Source organism: Trachinotus anak, unplaced genomic scaffold (genome assembly GCF_046630095.1).
Source record: "Trachinotus anak isolate AG129_WGS33_773 ecotype Australia unplaced genomic scaffold, CSIRO_AGI_Tana_v1 ptg000009l, whole genome shotgun sequence".
NCBI lineage: Eukaryota > Metazoa > Chordata > Actinopteri > Carangiformes > Carangidae > Trachinotus > Trachinotus anak.
The window spans coordinates 931,457-952,866 of NW_027273860.1; the positions used below are offsets into that span (position 1 = coordinate 931,457).

At 47.6% G+C, this 21,410-nt stretch overlaps 1 protein-coding gene and 1 long non-coding RNA gene across 6 annotated transcripts in view; one reads left to right on the forward strand and one right to left on the reverse strand.

Moving 5' to 3' along the window:
* Positions 1–21,410, forward strand: part of dnah5l (dynein, axonemal, heavy chain 5 like) — a 38,813-nt gene that overhangs the window by 8,547 nt on the left and 8,856 nt on the right. For 3 of the 5 annotated variants that reach the window (XM_071484228.1, XM_071484229.1, XM_071484233.1), the window contains exons 20-74: positions 78–229; positions 376–583; positions 702–789; positions 953–1,076; positions 1,317–1,492; positions 1,893–1,985; positions 2,072–2,175; positions 2,455–2,551; positions 2,705–2,785; positions 2,952–3,206; positions 3,598–3,747; positions 3,841–3,959; positions 4,055–4,191; positions 4,277–4,439; positions 4,537–4,648; positions 4,819–4,947; positions 5,107–5,306; positions 5,481–5,634; positions 5,764–5,874; positions 5,959–6,114; positions 6,340–6,468; positions 7,044–7,259; positions 7,353–7,499; positions 7,584–7,756; positions 7,851–7,921; positions 8,016–8,123; positions 8,504–8,691; positions 9,037–9,231; positions 9,453–9,587; positions 9,738–9,795; positions 9,889–10,020; positions 10,112–10,329; positions 10,470–10,640; positions 10,745–10,921; positions 11,257–11,346; positions 11,555–11,689; positions 13,124–13,225; positions 13,363–13,530; positions 13,733–13,939; positions 14,198–14,290; positions 14,570–14,806; positions 15,359–15,424; positions 15,804–15,944; positions 16,178–16,309; positions 16,494–16,604; positions 16,906–17,060; positions 17,161–17,282; positions 17,909–18,138; positions 18,334–18,492; positions 18,573–18,729; positions 18,815–18,960; positions 19,193–19,327; positions 19,435–19,536; positions 19,639–19,752; positions 21,156–21,323. In XM_071484228.1, the coding sequence (XP_071340329.1) occupies positions 78–229; positions 376–583; positions 702–789; positions 953–1,076; positions 1,317–1,492; positions 1,893–1,985; positions 2,072–2,175; positions 2,455–2,551; positions 2,705–2,785; positions 2,952–3,206; positions 3,598–3,747; positions 3,841–3,959; positions 4,055–4,191; positions 4,277–4,439; positions 4,537–4,648; positions 4,819–4,947; positions 5,107–5,306; positions 5,481–5,634; positions 5,764–5,874; positions 5,959–6,114; positions 6,340–6,468; positions 7,044–7,259; positions 7,353–7,499; positions 7,584–7,756; positions 7,851–7,921; positions 8,016–8,123; positions 8,504–8,691; positions 9,037–9,231; positions 9,453–9,587; positions 9,738–9,795; positions 9,889–10,020; positions 10,112–10,329; positions 10,470–10,640; positions 10,745–10,921; positions 11,257–11,346; positions 11,555–11,689; positions 13,124–13,225; positions 13,363–13,530; positions 13,733–13,939; positions 14,198–14,290; positions 14,570–14,806; positions 15,359–15,424; positions 15,804–15,944; positions 16,178–16,309; positions 16,494–16,604; positions 16,906–17,060; positions 17,161–17,282; positions 17,909–18,138; positions 18,334–18,492; positions 18,573–18,729; positions 18,815–18,960; positions 19,193–19,327; positions 19,435–19,536; positions 19,639–19,752; positions 21,156–21,323 (7,897 nt within the window). The remainder of the gene's footprint in view (positions 1–77; positions 230–375; positions 584–701; positions 790–952; positions 1,077–1,316; positions 1,493–1,892; positions 1,986–2,071; positions 2,176–2,454; positions 2,552–2,704; positions 2,786–2,951; positions 3,207–3,597; positions 3,748–3,840; positions 3,960–4,054; positions 4,192–4,276; positions 4,440–4,536; positions 4,649–4,818; positions 4,948–5,106; positions 5,307–5,480; positions 5,635–5,763; positions 5,875–5,958; positions 6,115–6,339; positions 6,469–7,043; positions 7,260–7,352; positions 7,500–7,583; positions 7,757–7,850; positions 7,922–8,015; positions 8,124–8,503; positions 8,692–9,036; positions 9,232–9,452; positions 9,588–9,737; positions 9,796–9,888; positions 10,021–10,111; positions 10,330–10,469; positions 10,641–10,744; positions 10,922–11,256; positions 11,347–11,554; positions 11,690–13,123; positions 13,226–13,362; positions 13,531–13,732; positions 13,940–14,197; positions 14,291–14,569; positions 14,807–15,358; positions 15,425–15,803; positions 15,945–16,177; positions 16,310–16,493; positions 16,605–16,905; positions 17,061–17,160; positions 17,283–17,908; positions 18,139–18,333; positions 18,493–18,572; positions 18,730–18,814; positions 18,961–19,192; positions 19,328–19,434; positions 19,537–19,638; positions 19,753–21,155; positions 21,324–21,410) is intronic. The other 2 variants (XM_071484230.1, XM_071484231.1) reach the window with 2 other exon arrangements.
* Positions 1,512–12,249, reverse strand: LOC139624910 (uncharacterized). Its single transcript, XR_011691775.1, has 3 exons — positions 12,014–12,249; positions 1,959–2,149; positions 1,512–1,691 (listed from the first exon to the last, which is right to left on the reverse strand). It is a non-coding gene; the product is annotated as an uncharacterized lncRNA (long non-coding RNA).

Here is a 21,410-nt window from a genome sequence, read left to right on the forward strand (position 1 = left end):
TCTCATTTTGCCTTGACGTGGTTTGACCCTCCTCCCCTCCACTCCTCTGTTTGTCCTGATGCTCCTCTCTGGTCCAGGCTGCTGGACCTGCTCCAGGACTACAGCTCGGTGGTTGGCAGGATCCCTCCTCTTCTCCTCCCTCTGATGCAGCCCTTCATTAGCCGGGTGGAGGCAGCTCTCTCCCCTGGACTCACCACATTGTCCTGGACCACGCTCAGTCCTGATGGATGTAAGCAGGAGTCAAACATATTTTATGATGTGGCTGTAGAAAATTAGCACATGACCAAAAACAATCAATAAACATAATTTTTATCTCAGATACTGATGTGAAGAAACATCTAGTAATAATCCACCCCCACTCTCTGATCTGCTCAGTTATAGAGAGTGTGTATCTGGCCCTGAAAGAACTGCACCAGGTTTCCAAAGTCGCCACAGACCTGCTGGAGTGTCGCATCGGTCGGCTGCTTCAGGCCATGTCGTCCTGCTGCCTGCTGGTCCTGCCCGAAGACTCGGCCGTCTCCCCTCAGGACCTGCTGCTGCAGACAGACGCCTCCGCCCACGCTGCTGCTGTCACTCTGACCTGGTAACACTGACGACTGAGCTGTGTCTGCTGCTGCCGCTGCCACTGCCGCTAACGCTAACGCTAACACTGTCACATGTTGATGCTAACACTACAGCTACCACTGTGTGTGTGTGTGCAGGCAGAGTCAGCAGGTAGAGAAGTATGTGTTTGAGCTGATTGAGGAGCTGAGGAGGAAGATGAAGCCGACAGAGACTATTAATCTGGAGGTAACACACACACAGTATTGGGTCAAATTTAATTATTATTCATTTGTCAGTTTTTCCTCCTCTCTCTTAATATTCTCTCTTCTCCTCTTCTTGTCTCCTCTCCTCATCTCGTGTCCTTGTTTCCTTCCTTCTTTGTCACCTCTCCCCTCCTCCTCCTCCTCAGGGATCTCTCCACTGTCTCCACCCAGACTCCAAACAGAAGACCCGTTGTCAGTCGTGTCTTCCCTGTTGTTTCTACAACCTGATTGGTCAGCTCTGTCATCGCAACACCGAAGCCCTGGTCAAAGGTCAGTCCTCTTTCCTACTACATCTCCCTCTCTTCCATGTCTCCTTCTTTCCTTCCAGCCCTCAGTTTGACTGACTCCCTCCGTCCCTCCTGCTGTCTTCACTCCCAGACCATTAGAAATAAGTGAAGCGTGAACGTTCATCTTCTTCTGTTTTACACCATCACTTTATTTACACGATGATTTGTTTTTGTCATTTGTGCTCAGAGACAAATAACAGATCTGATTTTCTTTTCCTCTCAGCCACCAAATCCTCTCTGGATGCCCTGAGGAGGAGACTTCATGTCCTCAAGTACCAGCCGTCCTCCTCCACCTCCTCCTCCTGCAGCAGCCAGTCAGCTCCTCCTCCTCTCTTCAGAGCTTCCATCCAGCTCTCCATCCCCAACATCGTCCTCAGGCCCAGTCTGGACGACATTCAGGTGCTTGAATGAACTCTACTGATCTCTGTCTGCAATAACATGTTGTACTTTGTACCATCTGAAGACGGGTTGGTTGATAACGTCACCGTGCACAGAACCAGCTCCACAAAGACACAGATTTCCCAGTTTCCTGTGGAAGACCTGCACAGAGCCCTGAGCTGGGCCACCTCGGTGCTGGAGCTCCCCGATGTTCTGGTGCCTGGATGGGAGCAGAAGAGTGGAGGCTGTTAGAGCAGCACAGTCATGTCACACTGTCACACATGGCTGCAAAGTTTGGGTGTCTATAACTTTTTATAGAATCTTTCTGTGTGTTTCCCTGTTAACATAAATGAGTGTTTATGGTGTGTGTGTGTGTGTGTGTGTGTGTGTGTGTGTGTGTGTGTGTGTGTGTGTGTTTCAGACTGCAGTGAATAAGCTGGTGAGCACTGTGTTGTCCATCACCAAAGACATCCCTCTGTGGACGTACTCTCACATGCAGTTCAAACAGCAGCAGGTACACATCATCATCATCAGATTGTGTTAGCAGACAGCCAATCACATTCAAGCATCATTCTCTCTCTCTCTCTCTCTCTCTCCCAGGTGGAGCAGGCTGCGGTCCGTGATGCAGGAGAGGACATCCCGGTGAAGCCGCCGGTGCTGAGGCCTCTGGACAGACAGCTGGCAGAACACAAAGATGTCACCAAGTCAGTCCAACAACACACTGATGAGTGTGACTCTAACAGACCTGAAGGCAACATGAGGATGAGTCTGGATCACAAAGACCTGCTGAATAAATCTAGTTAGAGCTGATGTGTGTGAAACAAAGGATCTATGTACGAGTAAAAACTGGTCTTAGTAAAGGACAGCAGTGTTTCAGAGACCACATCACATCAGCTCAGGTTTAAACACACTGTAGACCTTCAACCACCAGCCCCCCAGTGCATGTCTCACTCTGTTGTTGTTGTGGTTGTTGTTTGGAGCAGGTTGGTGATCCAGCTGAGCTCCATCGTGTCGTCTCTGAGAGCTCAGGCTGCAGAGACTCTGAATGAACTCACTCACTTCTCTACTCTGTGGAACCAGGTCAGTGTGTGTGTGTGTGTGTGTGTGTGTGTGTGTGTGTGTGTGTGTGTGTGTGTGTGTGTGTGTGTGTGTGTGTGTGTGTGTGTGTGCGTGCGTGCGTGCGTGCGTGCGTGCGTGTAAGGTTGCTGCTGTTAAACAATCTGCTGTGTTCAGGACCTGGAGGAGCAGGTTCAGGCCTTCGTGCAGACCGACCCCTCACAGACTGAGTTCAGCTCCCAGATCTCCTTCTACTCTGTGAGTCCAGTTCATCACCGTGACGCTGTTACTGAGCATTATGATCAGGATCTAATGATCAGGATCTGATGATCAGGATCTAATACATGACACAAAGTGTATACTGTCACTTTAATATTACTGACACTGACTGACTTGTCTCCACCCGTGGGTTCTGTCCCTGCAGAGGCTGGAGGTGCAGATTTCCGAACTCCCGGCCTTCTGTACGGTGGGTTCAATCCTCTTCGACACCGTGGGGCTGAAGCTGGCGCTCACTCAGGAGTGTCGTCTCTGGAAACGAGCCTTCGGTGCCGCGCTCCACTGCCGTGCCTCCGCCGACATGGACGGCATCTTCTCATTCGTAGACGGGCTGATGAAGCGGCTGCAGCGTCCAATCACAGACCTGGAGGACGTCCGAGGAGCCATGGCAGCGCTCAGAGAGGTGAGCCAGTGTCTGATTGGCTGTCTGGTTTCAGTCAGCTGTGTCTGTCTGCTCTTTAGTTGTTTCATTCATTCTTTTACTCACTCTTTAATTCACAGAGTTTAATTCATCTGTCTCTCTTTTTTAATTCATTCAATCACTCATCAATTAATTAAAAATAAAAATGACTTATTCATTCATTTAATTAGCGAGAAACTTAATTTTGTCATTAACTTTTCATTCTTACATGCATTTAACTGAATGTATTTATTTACTCATTAATTCACCTTTTCATTCGCTCATTCAGTCATTAATCTTATAAATCAATTATATAGAGAATTATCCTCAATTATCTATACTCATTCATTTTGTAATAGATTTATATTTTTACATTTCCTCATTGCTCACTGAGGTCCGGGAGGCGGAGGTCCGTATCGACGCCACCATCGGTCCAGTGGAGGAATCCTTCGCTCTGCTCAACAAACACGAGCTGCTCTTCAACGATGGGAACGCCGAGCGTGTGGACGGCCTGACGTACGCCTGGAACAACCTCACCGCCCTGGTGAGGCCGAGGGAGGGGTCGGAGGAAGCATTATGTCAGGGACAGTGCGTACGAGTACAAGAGGAGGTCAGTGAGTGTGTGTTGTGGTTTCAGGTGGTGCAGAACCAGAACACTCTGGTGAAGATCCAACCCAGCATGAAGGCAGACCTGCTGTCTGCAGTGCAGAGCTTCCAGAGCCACGTTCAGAGCTTCTGCAGCGAGTACGACCACAGGTACACAACAAGGACAAACACTGGTGATGTGTGTATGTGCAAAAATGAAAAGCTAATGTGTGTGTGTGTGTGTGTGTGTGTGTGTGTGTGTTCAGGGGTCCGGGGGTGGAGGGCGTGGCTCCAGCTGAAGCCAGTGAGCGGCTGCAGAGTTTCCAGGCTGAGTTTGATCAGCTGTGGAGGAAATACACCACCTACTCTGGAGGGGAGGAGCTGTTCGGACTCCCTGTTAAAGGTGAGACTGACCTCCTCCTCCTTCTCTCCTTCCCTCCTTCCTTCTCCTCTTGCTTCCTTCGTAATCAGCCCTTTCTTCCTTGCAGAGTATCCGGAGCTGCAGAGGATCAAGAGGGAGCTCGCTCTGCTGTCCAAACTTTACAGTTTGTATAATTCAGTCATCGACAGCGTCGGTGGCTACTGCGACGTCCTGTGGGTCGACCTGAACATCGAGAAGATCAACACTGAGCTGCAGGACTTCCAGAACAGGTTTTGTTATGTTACTGAACATTAGGTGCCTTTTGCAGCGTCCCTTTCAAAGTAAAACCTGACCCTTGTAGTTTAATTTCTCTCTTTGAGTTTTCAGGATCAGGAAGCTCCCGAAGGCGCTGAAGGACTGGCAGGCCTTCAGAGATCTGAAGAAGACCATCGATGACTTCACTGAGACCTGCCCTCTGCTCTACATGATGGCCAACAAGGTAGGACAGCTCGTTTGTCATTTTTGGTTTAAATGAGTGTTTGAAGTGTTTTTTACTGCAGCTTATTGTCTTTATTTCCTGGACTTAATTAAAATCTTCTTTCAAATGTCAGATTAGTTTTCTATCTTAAAAAGTTGTCCTCTAAAGCTGTAACTTCCTGTGTCCTCCAGGCCATGTTGTCCAGACACTGGACTCGTCTCAGTGAGTTGACAGGTCATAGTTTCCAGGTGGAGTCAGAGAGTTTCTACCTCAGAAACATCATGGAGGCTTCGCTGCTCAAACACAAGGAAGACATTGAGGTACTGACGCTACGTTTAACCCTGAAATGTCCAAGATAAAAGTCTGGAAGAGTCTGTAGAGACCAGAGTTGGAACTGTTATAAAATCAAAAATCAATAACTCAAAGGGCTGAATCACCAATAAATCCAGGCTGTGTAATAACCTTAAAATGTGTGTCAGGATGTTTGTATCAGCGCGGTGAAGGAGCGCGACATTGAGGCCAAGCTGAAGGACGTGGTGGCCGAGTGGAGCAGCCAGACGCTCAGCTTCGCCACCTTCAGGACCAGGGGAGAACTGCTGCTGAGAGGAGCCGACACCGCCGAGAAGATCTCCATGATGGAGGACAGTCTGATGGCGCTAACGTCGCTGCTGAGCAACAGGTGGGGAGACGAGGGGGGCAGGGAAGGAAGGAAGGAAGGAAGGAAGGAAAGGGATAGAATACTGAATTGATAGAAGAAATGTCAGTTTAGGTTCAATTGACGAATGACTGGATTGAAAGATGAACGACTGAACAAATGAATTAGTGAACACTCAGGTCATTGGTCCTCCTGCAGGTACAATGCTCCGTTCAAGCCGTCCATCCAGCTGTGGGTCCAGAAACTCTCCAACACGTCCGAGATCATCGAGAAGTGGTTGTCGGTTCAAAACCTCTGGATCTACCTGGAGGCAGTGTTTGTGGGCGGAGACATCGCCAAGCAGCTGCCTCAGGTCACAACAAACATCCAGCAGCCTGTCACCATGGCTCGCTGTTGCCATGCCAACATTTACTTCTGTGGTGTCCACACCAAACTTTCTCTCACATTAAACTGAATGTAAATTTGTCTCTGACTGGTTCAGGAGGCCAAACGTTTCCAGAACATCGACAAGTCGTGGCAGAGGATCATGCAGCGAGCACACGAGCTTCCCAATGTGGTGCAGTGCTGCGTGGGAGACGAGACGCTCAGCCAGGTCCTGCCCACGTGCCTCTGAGCAGCACAACACTCACAATGCTCTGCCACAGGTGTTAAATCAGAGTCTCTCCTCCTCCCACAGTTGCTCCCTCACCTCCTGGAGCAGCTGGAGCTCTGTCAGAAGTCTCTGTCCGGTTACCTGGAGAAGAAGCGACTGGTATTTCCTCGTTTTTTTTTTGTGTCCGACCCCGCCCTGCTGGAGATCCTGGGTCAGGCCTCTGACTCACACACTATACAGGTAACACACGTGTACAGGTCATACACAGGTAATACTTTCCTAGGATTTTGTTATTTTTTTATTTGTTTTTCCCGCTCCTCTCTCCTGCCTCCTCTTGTCCTCTCTTCCCACCTGCCTGCTTCTCTTTCTTTTGCCTTCTTCCCTGTGTTATCATTGTTTTTCTTTTGTTGTTGATAAAGTCATATTTAAATTCCTTCTGTCTCTGCCTCTCTCTCCATATGTCAGGCTCATCTGCTCAGTCTGTTCGACAATGTTAACAGAGTCATTTTCAGTGAGAAAGTCTACGACCAGATCCTCAGTTTTCAGTCTCAAGAAGGAGAAACTGTGGAGCTGACTCAACCTGTCCTGGCACAGGTACATAACTGTAATTACAATCCTCAAACTTCATTTTAATGTGTTTTATCTGAAGTGTTGATCTCCATCAGAAGATATATCTGTGGTTTTAAGAACCAAAAACCATCTCAGTGTAGTTTTACATCTCCTCTCTCAGGCTTCTCTCTGGAGCTCTAGTAACAACAGGTCAGTCAGCCAATCAGAAGAGAGGCTCTGAGCCTCTTTTGGTGCATGGCTGAGGGTGGTGACTGCTCTGTTGTGACATCACAAAGTGCCAGAAGTCCTGACGGCTGGTTTTAAGGCTCAGTTTCTGAATACAGGCTGTGTGCATTTCTCTGTGGACTGAGGCTTTGATACTTTCACAGTATTAATATAGAACCTAGACCTGCTTTATAATCACAAACACATGGACATCTACCTTTAGACTGGATGGAGCTTTAAGAACATCATATCCTAAACACTTGTTGGCTTAGCACTGATACTATTTTTGTTTCAGATTTTATGAATGATTCCTTAACTTAAAAACACATGAACCTTGGATTATATCCTTAACTCATGAAGGCTGCAGCTTTAATTGTAGGTCTCGTCCCTTCTAGGGGAACGTGGAGGTGTGGTTGGGACAGCTGCTAGCTGGGGTGAGGCACACCCTCCATGTTATCATTCGTCAGGCCTACCTGGCCATCAGCGACCCAGGCCTGAAGCTGCTGGAGTTCCAGTCAGTGTTTCCCGCTCAGGTCGGCCTGCTGGGAATCCAGATGATCTGGACCAGAGATGCAGAGGACGCACTCGTCCTCAGCAAGTCTGACAAGAAGGTGCTTTTATTTTACCAAAAAGGAGCAGAGGGGAAACATGCCTTTCATTATCAGATCCTCTCACCTCACTAACCCCCTCTGATTGGCTGGCAGATCATGCAGACAACCAATCAGAAGTTCCTGGACCTCCTCAATGAGTTGATCGACATGACGACAAAGGAGCTGAGCAGGAACGAGAGGACCAAGTATGAGACACTCATCACCATCCATGTCCACCAGAGAGACATCTTTGACGAGCTGGTGGGTGGACGGAAGGATGGACGAACTCTCCGCTTAATATTGATCAGAGTGGTTATCAGTATTCTCTAATATTATCTCCGTCAGGTGCGTCTGAACGTGCGATCAGCCTCAGACTTCGAGTGGCAAAAACAGTCGAGGTTTTACTTCTTAGAAGAGACGGACAGATGTGTCATCCAAATCACAGATGTGGAGTTCAGCTACTGCAACGAGTACCTGGGCTGCACAGACAGGCTGGTCATCACCCCGCTGACCGACAGGTACACAGACCCTGGACCCGGCCAGGTGACACATGACGCTTTCAATGTCCAGCCGCAGCCAAGTATCTTAATGCTCTTTTGAACATCTGTCCAGGTGTTACATCACTCTGTCCCAGGCTCTGGGGATGAGTATGGGCGGAGCACCGGCTGGTCCAGCAGGAACAGGTAACACAGTATATGTCTCCAATGATAACTCAAGTGAAATGTTCTCACAGTGGATTTGACATGTTGTTTAATTCAGTGTGTGTGTGTTTTCCAGGTAAGACAGAGACCACTAAAGACATGGGTCGCTGTCTTGGGAAATATGTGGTGGTCTTCAACTGCTCGGACCAGATGGACTACAGAGGACTAGGACGCATTTACAAAGGTGTGTGACTGTGTTTGCAATTACTTTGTACCCGCTGGATCCAGTAACTGTTAACAGATCCACCTCAAACACCGCTGTTTATTGGTCCAGAAGATTGTGACCAACCCACAAAGAAGGATGAACAGATGACACATTACAGTCAACTAACGTAGGCGCCATATCAGGACCAGAATCCATGTGGATTGCTTGTCTTCCTTTTTACACAAGATGTCTCTTTACTGCAGCTATACCTGTTGGGGGCTGCATGAAGGTCATGCAGTTATTGAGGGCTGGTATCGAAAAATCACAGTGAAGAGGTACAAGCTAGAAGTGGTGGACGAAGCACCAAAGGATCTACTGGGTCTGATCTAGTGCCATCAGTTTGTTGTGTGTCTCTGCAGGTCTGGCCCAGTCTGGAGCCTGGGGCTGCTTCGATGAGTTTAACCGCATCGAGCTGCCGGTCCTGTCCGTCGCTGCCCAGCAGATCTACATCGTCCTGCAGTGTAAGAAGAACAAGAAGAAACAGTTTGTCTTCACAGATGGAGACGTGGTTGACATGGACCCTGAGTTTGGCATCTTCCTCACCATGGTAACCAAACTTTAATGAAGCTGCCTGCAGGGGGTCTAAGTCATTATTCACCAAATATGCAGAACCTGTTAGTGATGGAATATTCTGAAGTTCAAGAACAGAACTACTTTGGAACAAAAGTTCAAGAACTGATCTATTTCACAACCAGAGTTCTAGAAATGATGTACCTCAGAACCAGAATAGAAATACCAGAGAACCAGTTAGAGTTCTAGAACAGATCTATCTTATAACCAGACTGCCTTAGAACCAGAGATGGGGAAGTGAACTGTCTGAGAGGTGTAGAACTGATCTACTTAGGAACCAATCACAGTTGTGGACTTAACAAGTAAGTTCTTGCTCCTCCAGAACCCCGGTTATGCCGGTCGCCAGGAGCTGCCAGAAAACCTGAAGATACAGTTCCGCACGGTGGCCATGATGGTCCCGGACCGAGCCATCATCATGAGGGTCAAACTGGCCAGTGCGGGTTTTCGTGACAACCAGGTTCTCAGCAGGAAGTTCTACACCCTCTACAAACTGTGTGAGGAGCAGCTCTCCAAACAGGTCTGAAGACTGACAGTGGTGATTCCTCTGATCTGGTCCCTTCATCGTCCTCAGAAAGATTCACAAACCTTCTCTACACATGTTCACTGTCACCTTTACCTGCTTTACCTGATATTTTCATTTTCATAACTAAAAATTTTCTTAGTTTGACTTTTGATTTTTAAAAAAATTGTATTTCTTACACATTTGGCTTCATGGTTTTCGTTCTGTCTTTACTCCAGGTCCATTATGATTTTGGTCTGAGGAACATTTTGTCGGTTTTGAGGACGCTGGGAGCCGTGAAGAGATCCAACCCTTCAGAACCAGAGAAGACTGTGGTGATGAGGGTCCTGAGAGACATGAACCTCTCCAAACTGGTGTGTGTGTGTGTGTGTGTGTGTGTGTGTGCGTGTGTGTGTGTGTGTGTGTGTGTGTGTGTGTGTGTGTGTGTGGTGCAGATCTTTTCAGTATTTGTCAGTACTATAAAACCTTCACAGCAGTAACAGGGATTCTTTCTGTCTCTGTAGGTGGATGAGGATGAGCCTCTGTTCATGAGTCTGATCAATGATTTGTTTCCTGGCATCGGTAGGTTTGTGTCTTGGAAGTGGTGACAAACACATGAACATTTCCTGGGACATATTTGGGGTTAACCATGACCCATCCCATTCCTCTCTGTAGTTCTGGATAAGGCCGGTTATCCAGACTTGGAGTCGTCCATCTTCAGTCAGGCTCAGCAGGCCGGTCTGATCCCTCATCCCCCCTGGATCCTCAAACTGGTTCAGCTCTACGAGACGCAGAGAGTCCGACACGGTACGATCATTGCAGACAGAACCTGGACGTGTTGAGAACAAAGAACAGGAGCAGGAGTGAGCAGCATAATTTATGTCCTCTGCTTTTGCAGGTATGATGACGCTGGGTCCCAGCGGTGCTGGGAAGACGGTCTGCATCCACACGCTGATGAAGGCCATGACGGAGTGCGGCTCCCCACACCGCGAGATGAGGATGAATCCCAAAGCCATCACAGCATCACAGATGTTCGGCACGCTGGATGTCACTACCAACGACTGGACCGACGGCGTCTTCTCCACGCTGTGGAGGAAGACTCTCAAGGCGAAGAAGGTTGATTGACAGATTGGTGCAATGTCTTAATAAATTATTCCACAGATTCACAACCTTTGTTTACTGAGCTGATCATGTGACACAGATGATCAAACATGATCTGTTGTGTGTGTGTGTGTGTGTGTGTGTGTGTGTGTCAGGGGGAATACATCTGGATTGTGCTGGATGGTCCTGTGGACGCCATCTGGATCGAGAATCTGAACTCGGTTCTGGACGACAACAAAACTCTGACGCTGGCGAATGGAGACAGGATTCCCATGGCTCCCTGCTGCAAGGTGACATCACCACATCTGTCTCTCTGTCGTCAGCTGGTCAGAATCTACATTCAGTCAGTTTAACTTCATGGAAAGTAGAAAAACTAAACTGAATCACACGAGGTGATAAAGTGAAGACGTCCTTGGTATTCTGCCTCCAGATTGTCTTTGAGCCCCACAACATCGACAACGCCTCCCCGGCCACGGTGTCCAGGAACGGGATGGTGTTCATGAGCTCCTCGGTGCTCAGCTGGAGCCCCATCCTGCAGGCCTGGCTACAGAAGCTACCAGAACCACAGGCCAACGCCCTGAAACTCTGCTTCGACAGCTGTTACCAGGTGTGGATGAAACATCTGTAAAAAGCCTCTGTCCTCTACCTGCTGAGCAGCAAACAGCAGCTGGAGGAGACCAAACACAGAGCTTAAAGAGCGGGAACATTGGACTGAGACTCATCAGTCTTAACTAACAAGTTCAATATATAAATACTAGTAGTGTTCACCACTTGTTTACACTGAAAACAGCTATTGTAGGTTTAATGTTGTGTAATAAATCAGTTATAAGCAGGGATGTTTATATGCAGAGGTGATACAAAAGCTGCAAGTAAAATTAGAGAAAAGAAAAAAAAAGAAAAGAGAAGAGAAAATGTTGTTGTATTTCTCTGTTCCACCTACAGGACCTGCTGGACTTTGTCTTCACTGCTGTGTCTCCTCAGATGCAGGTGCTGGAGTGTATGTACATCAGACAGACGATTGACCTGCTGCAGGTAGGACGCTCCAGTAAAACATAAAAACACTTCAGATACGTTTGTTGTTGTTGTCGCGTCCTGGTCTTTAGGGAAGTGAACACACAACGTGATTTATGTTTCATGCTTCGTGTTTTCTTGTAACTTGACAAACACTTTCCTCTTAAATCCCTGGTGTCCTTCTGATTTAGTGCTTTTTAATGAGTTTATGTCACCTTCGTGTGCTCAGGGTTTGCTCCCAGCAGCAGAGGAGAAACAGGGCTGCCACGCTGACGTGGGCCGGCTGTTTGTGTTTGCAGTCATGTGGTCTCTGGGGGCGCTGCTGGAGCTGGGCGACAGAGCCAAGATGGAGGCCTTCCTGAAGGTGTCTGACTCCTCTGGTTTCTCTTTGTTCAGACATGTTGAGGTTGAGCAGAGGAAAACACGTTCATGGTCCACAGAGGATGGAGCACATGCCCCTTTTCCACCGGACTGGTTCCAGGGCTGGTTCGGAGCGAGAGCCAGACTTAGCCCCAGTTCTTTGGTTTTCCACAGACAAAGCGCCGGTTCCTGGCTCTCAAACCGGTGCTCGGCCAGCACCGACTCCCTGCTGGGCCCGTAGGAAGAGCCACGCTGGGGGCGTCGGGCTTACGTCACGAGCGGGGGCGGGATTACTGACCGCCTCGAGCGTGGTCGCTGCGGTATTTACCTGCTGGATGCCGAGTGTTGCTCCCCAAGAAAGGCTCGAAGCGCCAACAGCAGCACGTGACCCGCAGACACACCTGTCAGGTTAATAAGGGAAACTTAGTCCGACCCCCCCGACCGAGCCCCAGTGTCCCTCACGTTTTAACAGGTGCACAGGAAAGCTGGAGTCACCACCTGTCACCTGAGTTGACACTGACGTGCTGTGGACATTCATTACAGCCTGAATGAAAACACAAACGGGTATATGTGAAAAGTATTTGTTTAATGTCTTATTTGCATATTATATTATATTACATTTTGTTTTCATTCCACACATTCTTTTCGTTTCATATTGCTTTTCTTTCAGTTTTTCTTTCCATTTTACTGTTTTACAGACTTGTACCAGTTTGTCGCAGACTTTATTCTTTCGGCCTGTTTTTGAGGGACTGTTTGTGAACCGGGCCAGAGTGGCGCTAAATTCTCTTCCGGAGCTGGAAAATCCGCGGTCCCATCGGTCTCGGTATTTACTGACGGTTTGGGTTTTCCCGCTCTGTCGCGTCCATCTCTTATTATCGCGAGGCTAGCGACAGAGCTCGGGTCAGAGGTCAGGGGGTGTTTTGTTTTTACTCCGCCCGGGCCCGGTATTATTATTTTTTAATAACGCAGGTTAAAATACGGGATATTTACGGGAAAATACTAGTACGGGAGGACGGCGGGAAAGAAGGGTACAATACGGGACTTTCCCGGCCAGAACGGGATACTTGACAGGTATGACCGCAACGTAGTCCTCCATCTTTGTTGTGGTGATTGAATTTGGCGCTTGTTCTATTGAGGAAATGACGTGACGTATACGTATACATTGACGTGATGACGTGGCTCTGGCTGGCACCCGCCTGTGGAAAAGCAAACCGGTTCGCAGCTGAACCAACCACGAACCAGCTCTAGCACCAGTTTGGTGGAAAAGGGGTAAGAGAGACTTCTGATGGGTCCTGGTGGGACACCACCTTCAGGACTCCGTTTAGACATGTTGCTCCAGTACTGGTCAGGGTCTGACTCTGCCGCCTCAGTTTTTTGTTTTTGGACCAACGTGGACTTCAGGGTAAGGGGTCCTGATCATATGTTTTTCTTTTTGAAGGGCCACAGCTCGTCGCTGGACCTGCCACTAGCTCAGGACGACCAGACCATCTTTGAGTTCACCATCAATGAGCAGGGACAGTGGGAGCACTGGTCCAACAAGGTCTGTGGACACAAAACCTTTCCCTCACCGTACATCTACATTTTAACTAAGGTCCAGCCCACATGAACCATCTGAGCAAAATCCAATACAAAGTCAACTCATGTACCTTCTGTATTTTCATTACCATGTTGATCCAGGTCCCAGAGTATGTCTACCCCAAAGACCAGGTCCCTGACTACTCGTCCATCTTGGTTCCCAACGTGGACAACGTGAGGACGGGCTTCCTGATGCAGACCATCATGAAGCAGAGGAAAGCCGTGCTGCTGATCGGAGAGCAGGGAACCGCCAAGACCGTCATGATTAAAGTGAGACTGAACATTAACGAGCGTAATAACACAACACACTGTTTTTAAGACTTAAAATCCAACAGAGAACTGGGTCTAGAACAGTCAACTCTAAGTGGCTGTTAGGGAAACTGCAGGTTAACATACTGCAGTGTTTACAGTTAGCTCTCATCCTCAGCTAGCTGATGCTAGTGCTACGTGCCATGTTTCTGTCTGGCTGCAGGGCTACACCAGTAAGCTGGACCCGGAGAACCACCTCAGTAAGACACTCAACTTCTCGTCGGCCACGCTGCCCGGCATGTTCCAGAGAACCATCGAGAGCTACATCGATAAACGAATGGGTGCCACCTACGGGCCGCCGGCCGGGCGCAGGATGACCGTCTTCGTAGACGACATCAACATGCCTGTTATCAATGAATGGGGAGACCAGGTTCGCTTCAGGCTCTCTGATTGGTCAACATGATTGGTTTTCTATCATTTTTTTCAGTTCTTATTGACGAAAGAATCTGGTTTTATTCCATTTTCTATTTCACAGATAATTAACTTGCTAAGTAAGATTATTGATACGTTTTCCTGCAGAACCACTTTCTTCTTGCTCTTGCCTCCCTTCATTTTCACATAAATAACCAGTGGAGTCACTTTTTAGATTGAATTACACCTCGACCTGACCTAACCCCGCCTCCCTCAGATAACCAATGAGATCGTGCGTCAGCTGATGGAGCAGGGAGGCTTTTACAGTTTGGATCGTCCTGGAGAGTTCATCACTGTGGTCGACGTTCAGGTAGCAAACTCCACACTTCTTCTCTAGAATCTATTTTGTTTCATTATTTTTTATTTGTTTCATTATTTAATTGTATTTGTAAGTTTTGCTATTACTACATAGCTAACGTTAGCATTAACAGCTGTTTACTGACTAGTCCAGAAGAAACATTGTGACTTCGGCATCAAACTTCATTCACTTACTCACAAAGAATCAGTCATATAGATCATGTTGGAACTGAATCAATGCCCAAACCCTGGGACAGCAGTGCTGATCAATACTTGTAATAACCTTTAACAGCTGGTGGCCGCCATGATCCACCCCGGCGGCGGTCGCAACGACATCCCTCAGCGTCTGAAGAGGCAGTTCTCCATCTTTAACTGCACCCTGCCCTCCAACTCCTCCATCGATAAGATCTTCGGCACCATGGCTCAGGGGTATTTCTGCCCCGAGAGAGGATTCCCCGCTGTGGTGTGCGACCTCGCCGCCGCCCTCGTCCCCACCACCAGACGGGTGTGGCAGGCCGTGAAGGCGAAGGTGAAATATTCAGAGATGCTACTTTCTGATTCCTTTTTTCGTTTCATTCCTTTTATTTTGTTTTCACAGGACATGTTCACGCCTCTTGTGGCCAAACTGAGTTTTACAAAAACAAACACTTCCTGACAACTTTTTTTTCTTTTTTTCACTTACGTCTCAGGGCATCCGTACACCATTTATTAGTCTGTGCCTTTATTTATTTGCTTTGATGATTAAATACTGCAGTACAGCCCTAAAGCTATGGTTTACACAGAATTATAATTCCCTGCTTTTATCCTGAAAGGAAAGTTCTATATCACAGAGGAACCTTAACTGAAAGAACTTCTTACTTCTGCTTGTTTTATTAACCTTTGTTGACCTGTGTGCACGTATTTCTAATTTCTAGAATTTGGCCCTCAGGGGCCAAAGAGCTCTTCTCTGTGACAGAAGTTGGTTGAGGGTGTAACATGCTTCAAAAATAACTTCAGTTTGTGTGTTTTGGCTCATTTTCTTTTTTTGTCTGTTACGTGCGGCCACCAGATGTTAACAGATGTTCCCTCCATGTTTCCTCAGATGTTACCGTCTCCTGCCAAGTTTCACTATATTTTCAACCTGAGGGACCTCAGCAGAATCTGGCAGGTAGAAAACACAGCTCGATTTATTTCTCTTCACTTTTTCATCCTGAACAAACTGAACAAGTTCAGCAGCCAACAGTTCAGATCAGTTCTTCTTCTTTACTCGGATATTTCCACTTTCTACGTTTTGGTATTAGTCATTAATTTGACACTTATTGCTTTACAGTTTAACATTTAGATCCCAGACATTTTGTATTTCCTGTCTAGTTTTCATGAGCTCACTGAAACATTCAGTTCAAAAGAGGACAGAAGAGGGCCCCACACTGCACCACTGTATGAGTGTGTTACTAAAGTCTCGAAGCCAAGTCCTGAATCTAAAAAAATGAAAATCCACTGTGTGTGTCTTGTTGTGTCTTGTTGTGTCTTGTTGTGTTGTGTCTCAGGGGATCCTGACGGTGAAGTCGGACGTGTGTCAGAGCTCTGAGCTCCTCTCCGCTCTCTTCCATCACGAGTGCAGCAGAGTGGTCGCCGACCGGTTCGTCGACAGCAGCGACAGACAAACCTTCAGCTGCATCATGGAGCAGGTGTGTGTGCGTCAGTGTGTTTTTATTTCTATTTTCAGCTACTTTTTTATATTGATTTTACACAGCTGATCATTTTTATCAATTTAAATATTCATCTGCAAAAGATTAATTTTTAGTGTAAGAATGAATTTTCATTTTATAATAAGTATTGATGTTTGATATACAGTAGAGGAAGAGAGTGTAGATGTTCTGAAACCTGGGCACAGATATTTATCTTGTCATGTAACTCTCAGATCACAGTGGAGGATCATGGGAGAGCTATGACTGAGCATGTTCAGTGGGACAGCTGCTTTGTTGACTTCCTGCGTGATGCTCCAGAGGCGACGGGAGACGAACCGGAAGACACCGAGCTGGAAGCTCCAAAGGTCAGACGACTGGGTGAACGACACATTACATTTAATCACATCGTATTTCTTATTCATTTATTTAGGTTTTTATTACGTTTGCATTTAGTTGAATATTAGTTTTTGTCATTGTCATTATTCTGACTTCCTCCAAATGGAAAAATTGCCATGCTTTTATTAGTGTGAAACTTGATATGATTGACAGGTCTATGAGCCAATCCCATCGCTGGAAGCTCTGGCAGAGCGGCTGTCTGTTTTCCAGCAGCAGTACAACGAGGCAGTGAGAGGCGGAGCCATGGACCTGGTCTTCTTCAAGGTATAGATGATTTACCTTCAGCAGGCAGCCATGTTGGAGGTGGAGTCGTCTTTTACTTCTCTGCGACGTTAAACGCTGATCCTAAAAACACTTTTCATACCTGGCTGTGGATCAGTTCTTATCCAGGAAGAAGTTGTAGTTTCTAACACCTTGTGTCTGCACAGAGATCTGAGCTCCTGATAAACTTCCAGCATCTCAAGATTTAAACCAGAGAAACAGTGAAATTACAACTTGAGTCCTTACCTGGCTGCCCTCTCTGTATTTCTATTGGTTAACAACTCTCTGTTTGATAAAATGATAGGACGCCATGACCCACCTGATGCAGATCTCACGGATCCTGCGGACGCCGCAGGGGAACGCCCTGCTGGTTGGGGTCGGGGGGTCGGGGAAGCAGAGCCTGACGAGGCTGGCGTCGTTCATCGCAGGATACCAAACTTTCCAGATCACACTGACCAGGTCTGAAACACCACACACACACACACACACACACACACACAGTGTCTGTTGTGTCTCCAGCTTCAGTTCTGGTGTGTGTGTATGTGTGTGTGTCCTGCAGGTCATACAGCAGCAGTAACCTGCTGGAGGATCTGAAGGCTCTGTACCGTATCGCTGGTCAGCAGGGAAAAGGAGTCACGTTCCTCTTCACCGACAACGACATCAAAGACGAAGCCTTCCTGGGTACCCGACTGTCCATGTTGAAATTTACCCAAGATGCTTTTGTATTTGTAGTGAGATCACACCAACAATGTGAAAGGGAAACACACTGCAGTGATGTCTTGACACACACTCGTCAAGAAAATCAGCAAATTAATCACGTTCTCCCCAGATCAGCTCATCCTGACTCCTGAATCTAAAGCTCTGTCCAAACTAACACGGATGTTTTTCCCCTCCATTTAAAAAAACTTCTTTACGTTGTCTCTGCTGGACTTTAAACCACAGACGCTCCTGTGTGGCGGTGACGTGGTGCAGCAACGCCACGTGACGTTGTAAAATAAACCGGTATCTGCTGTTGTCATAGTTGTCTCAATTTCATGCCCATGACACAACGTAACAATGGACAAAATGAGGTGTGAAAATATCTGTGTGGTGATGTTTATGTGTAGATGAGAGATCAGAACGTAGGGGGAAAAGTTAGCTTTGTGAAGTCTCCGTGTTTGTCTGGAGGATGAAGCCTCTGAGCATGACCATCATCAGAAAATCATTCTTGTGTGCAGTTTGTCCGCTGATGGAGGAACAGCAAGTCAGGAAGTCTCCAGAATCATTGTGGTCATCCAGGTTCCTCTGCTCTTTCTACTCCTCTACAGAGTACATGAACAATGTCCTGGCGAGCGGCGAGGTTTCCAACCTGTTTGCTCGTGACGAGCTGGATGACATCACCCAGGATCTGATCCCTGTCATGAAGCGACAGCACCCCCGCCGACCTCCGACCTCAGAAAACCTCTACGACTTCTTCCTGTCCCGAGTGCGGAGCAACCTCCACGTCGTCCTCTGCTTCTCACCTGTCGGGGAAAAGTTCCGGACTCGAGCTTTAAAGGTGAGGCGAGGATCCGGCGTTTTGTTGAGAGGTGATGGATCAGTGCGTGTTCTGGTTTTCTGAAAAAAACGAAGCAAAGGTTTGAATTGACTTTGTTTCTGTATCAGTTTAAATGTAAGGTGATGAAATGAGATGAGTTCAGTTCACCTTTGACCTTCAGCCTCATCAGTGCACCCTGACCTTTGACCTGAACAGTTCCCAGGCCTGATATCGGGCTGCACTGTGGACTGGTTCCAGCGCTGGCCTCGGGACGCCCTGGTCGCTGTATCGCATCACTTCCTGTCTCAGTACCAGGACCTCCGCTGCTCAGAGGACGTGAAGCAAAGTGTGGTGGTTACCATGGGAACCTTCCAGGTAACGCTGACGTTGTGCATTATCGGCACATCTGGGAGACTGATCACATGATCGTCACCCCTCCCTCTCTCCCCCTGCAGGACCTGGTGGCAGAGAAATGTGCCGAGTATTTTGAGCGTTTCCGCCGCCAAACGTTTGTGACGCCCAAATCCTACCTGTCCTTCATCGACAGCTACAAGATCATCTACGCTGAGAAGATCGCTCACGTCGGGACGCTGGCCGAGCGCATGAAGACAGGTGAGACCGGGGCAGTGAGGTCTGTGTGTGTCTGTGTGTGTCTGTGTGTGTGTTGTTTGTCATTGTCATTGCTTGTTTTTTGCAGGACTGTGTAAACTGATGGAGGCGGAGCAGTCGGTGTCTCAGCTCTCTGAGGAGCTGGTGGTGAAGGAGCAGGAGCTCGCTGTCGCCTCCCAGAGGGCAGATGAGGTCCTGCAGGAGGTCACGGCGAAGGCCCAGGCTGCTGAGAAGGTCTGACACAAGACAAAACACGTGGAGATGCAACTGTGCTACTCTCACATCTTTACTGTCAGTAAAGCGTTAACGCAGGAACATCTTCTCGTCTGTCACCTTGGAGCTTTTTCCTGTTTTAAAGCTGCATTGATCTGTGTTTTCATATTAACAATGGAGCTCTGCTCAGCTTTTAGCCTTGTTTAGCCTCTTTTAGCTCTTTTAGCCCCTGCCCCCCGTTGTCTCTGTGCAGGTGAAGCAGCAGGTGCAGAAGGTGAAGGATAAAGCTCAGCTCATCGTTGACGAGATTGAAGCTGATAAAACAGCAGCAGAGTCCAAACTGGAGGCTGCAAAACCAGCACTGGAGGCTGCTGAAGCTGCACTGCAGGTCTCTCTCACACACACACACACACACACACACACACACACACACTTCATGTCACTGCCCCAGTGAGCAGGGAAGGTCCACATAAATGTTCCCTCGTGTCTCCACAGACCATTAAACCAGCAGACATTGCCACAGTGAGGAAGCTGCAGAAGCCTCCTCACCTCATCATGAGGATCATGGACGCCGTGCTGCTGCTGTTCCAGAGGAAGGTCGCTCAGTCCAGTTTGGTTTAAAACATTCACAGTTTCTCACTGAAGCCTCAGTGTCAGAAGGTCGATGTGAGACTTTCTTCCTCCTCAATCTTCCCTCAGATCGACACGGTGACCCCTGACCCTGAACGACTTTGTCTGCGACCTTCTTGGACGGAGGCCATGAAGCTGATGCAGAACTCGGCCTTCCTCAGCATGCTGCTCAACTTCAGCAAGGTCACTCATTCGTACTGTTGGACGCAAACACTGCTGCTCTGAAACTGTTCAACAAATCAGCTGAAAAGATGATAACGTGTCAGAGAAGTCAGTTGTTACAGGTGGAGCGAACCTTCACTCAGCCCAGTGAAGAGGTGACGACAGGACTGAGGGAGCACACACACACACACACACACACACACACACACACACACACACACACACACACACAGGGCTGAATGTGTGTGTGTGTCAGTGGGAAATTCCCTTCTCATTGTATCACACTGCAGCTATCACCTACTTTTATAGTAGTGTGTGTGTGTGTGTGTGTGTGTGTGTGTGTGTGTGTTTGTCTTACATACCTGCTAAGCTGAGGATTAGTGGAGCTGTCATTGATCATCTTTATGTTTAGAGCTGGAAAAACCCTGAACTGTGTGTGTGTGTGTGTGTGTGTGTAACACACATGCTGAAACTACAAATATCTTCTACTGGTATTGATCTACAGAGCCAGACTCTAGTGGTTCTGGTTCCTGGACTGCTGGAGGACCCCCTGGTGAATGCTGCATCAGAAGCAGGTTCCAGCGGCTGACTCAGCTGAGCCCAGTCCACATCTGACCATCGTGTACAGATCAGAGCTGGCTCATGTTTAGTCTGGATTCTTTTAATTCTTGATGAGTCTGTTGATGATGTTCACTGTACAACATGTGAACATCACAGTTTATTAAAGTCCAACATCTTTAAATAATTAATTTTGAACAACAGACCAAAGGAGAAAAACGGACTCTAATCTGATTGATTACACTCGTCTACACTCGATTTTTAAAGCTCCATCCAGTCTAAAGGTAGATGTCCATGTGTTTGTGATTATAAAGCAGGTCTAGGTTCTATATTAATACTGTGAAAGTATCAAAGCCTCAGTCCACAGAGAAATGCACACAGCCTGTATTCAGACACTGAGCCTTAAAACCAGCCGTCAGGACTTCTGGAACTTTGTGATGTCACAACAAAGCAGTCAGATCCTCTCTTCTGATTGGCTGACTGACCTGTTGTTACTAGAGCTCCAGAGAGAAGCCTGAGAGAGGAGATGTAAAACTACACTGAGATGGTTTTTGGTTCTTAAAACCACAGATATATCTTCTGATGGAGATCAACACTTCAGATAAAACACTGGAGAACATAAAATCTGGAGCTTTAAAATAATCACTGTTAGTGAGAATATTTCATCTTTTTATTGTTTCCAGTAACATTGTGATCACATCACTTTTCTTGATTTCAGTGAAATTACCTTCTGTGGTTTTTTCCTGGGTTTCCACAGACTTTTCATGTCTTCAGTTATTTGGCTCATAAAAGTTGTGAAACATGCAGGTTATCAGCCGAGGAGTCAGTGGCAGCTTCCAACTGTCTGTTCTGTGTTTGTGCTGCAGGACTCCATCACAGAGGAGGTGGTGGAGCTCCTCGCTCCTTACCTGGAAATGGATGACTACAACATGGAGTCGGCCAAGAGGATCTGTGGCAACGTGGCAGGACTCTGCTCCTGGACTCAGGCCATGGCGGACTTCTTCGCCATCAACAAGGAGGTGTTGCCTCTGAAGGTACAGAGGAGTCAGCTGTTTACTAGACCGCAAAATGATAAAATGATAAAACCTTAAACAAGAGCCACGAAACGTATGTGTGTGTGT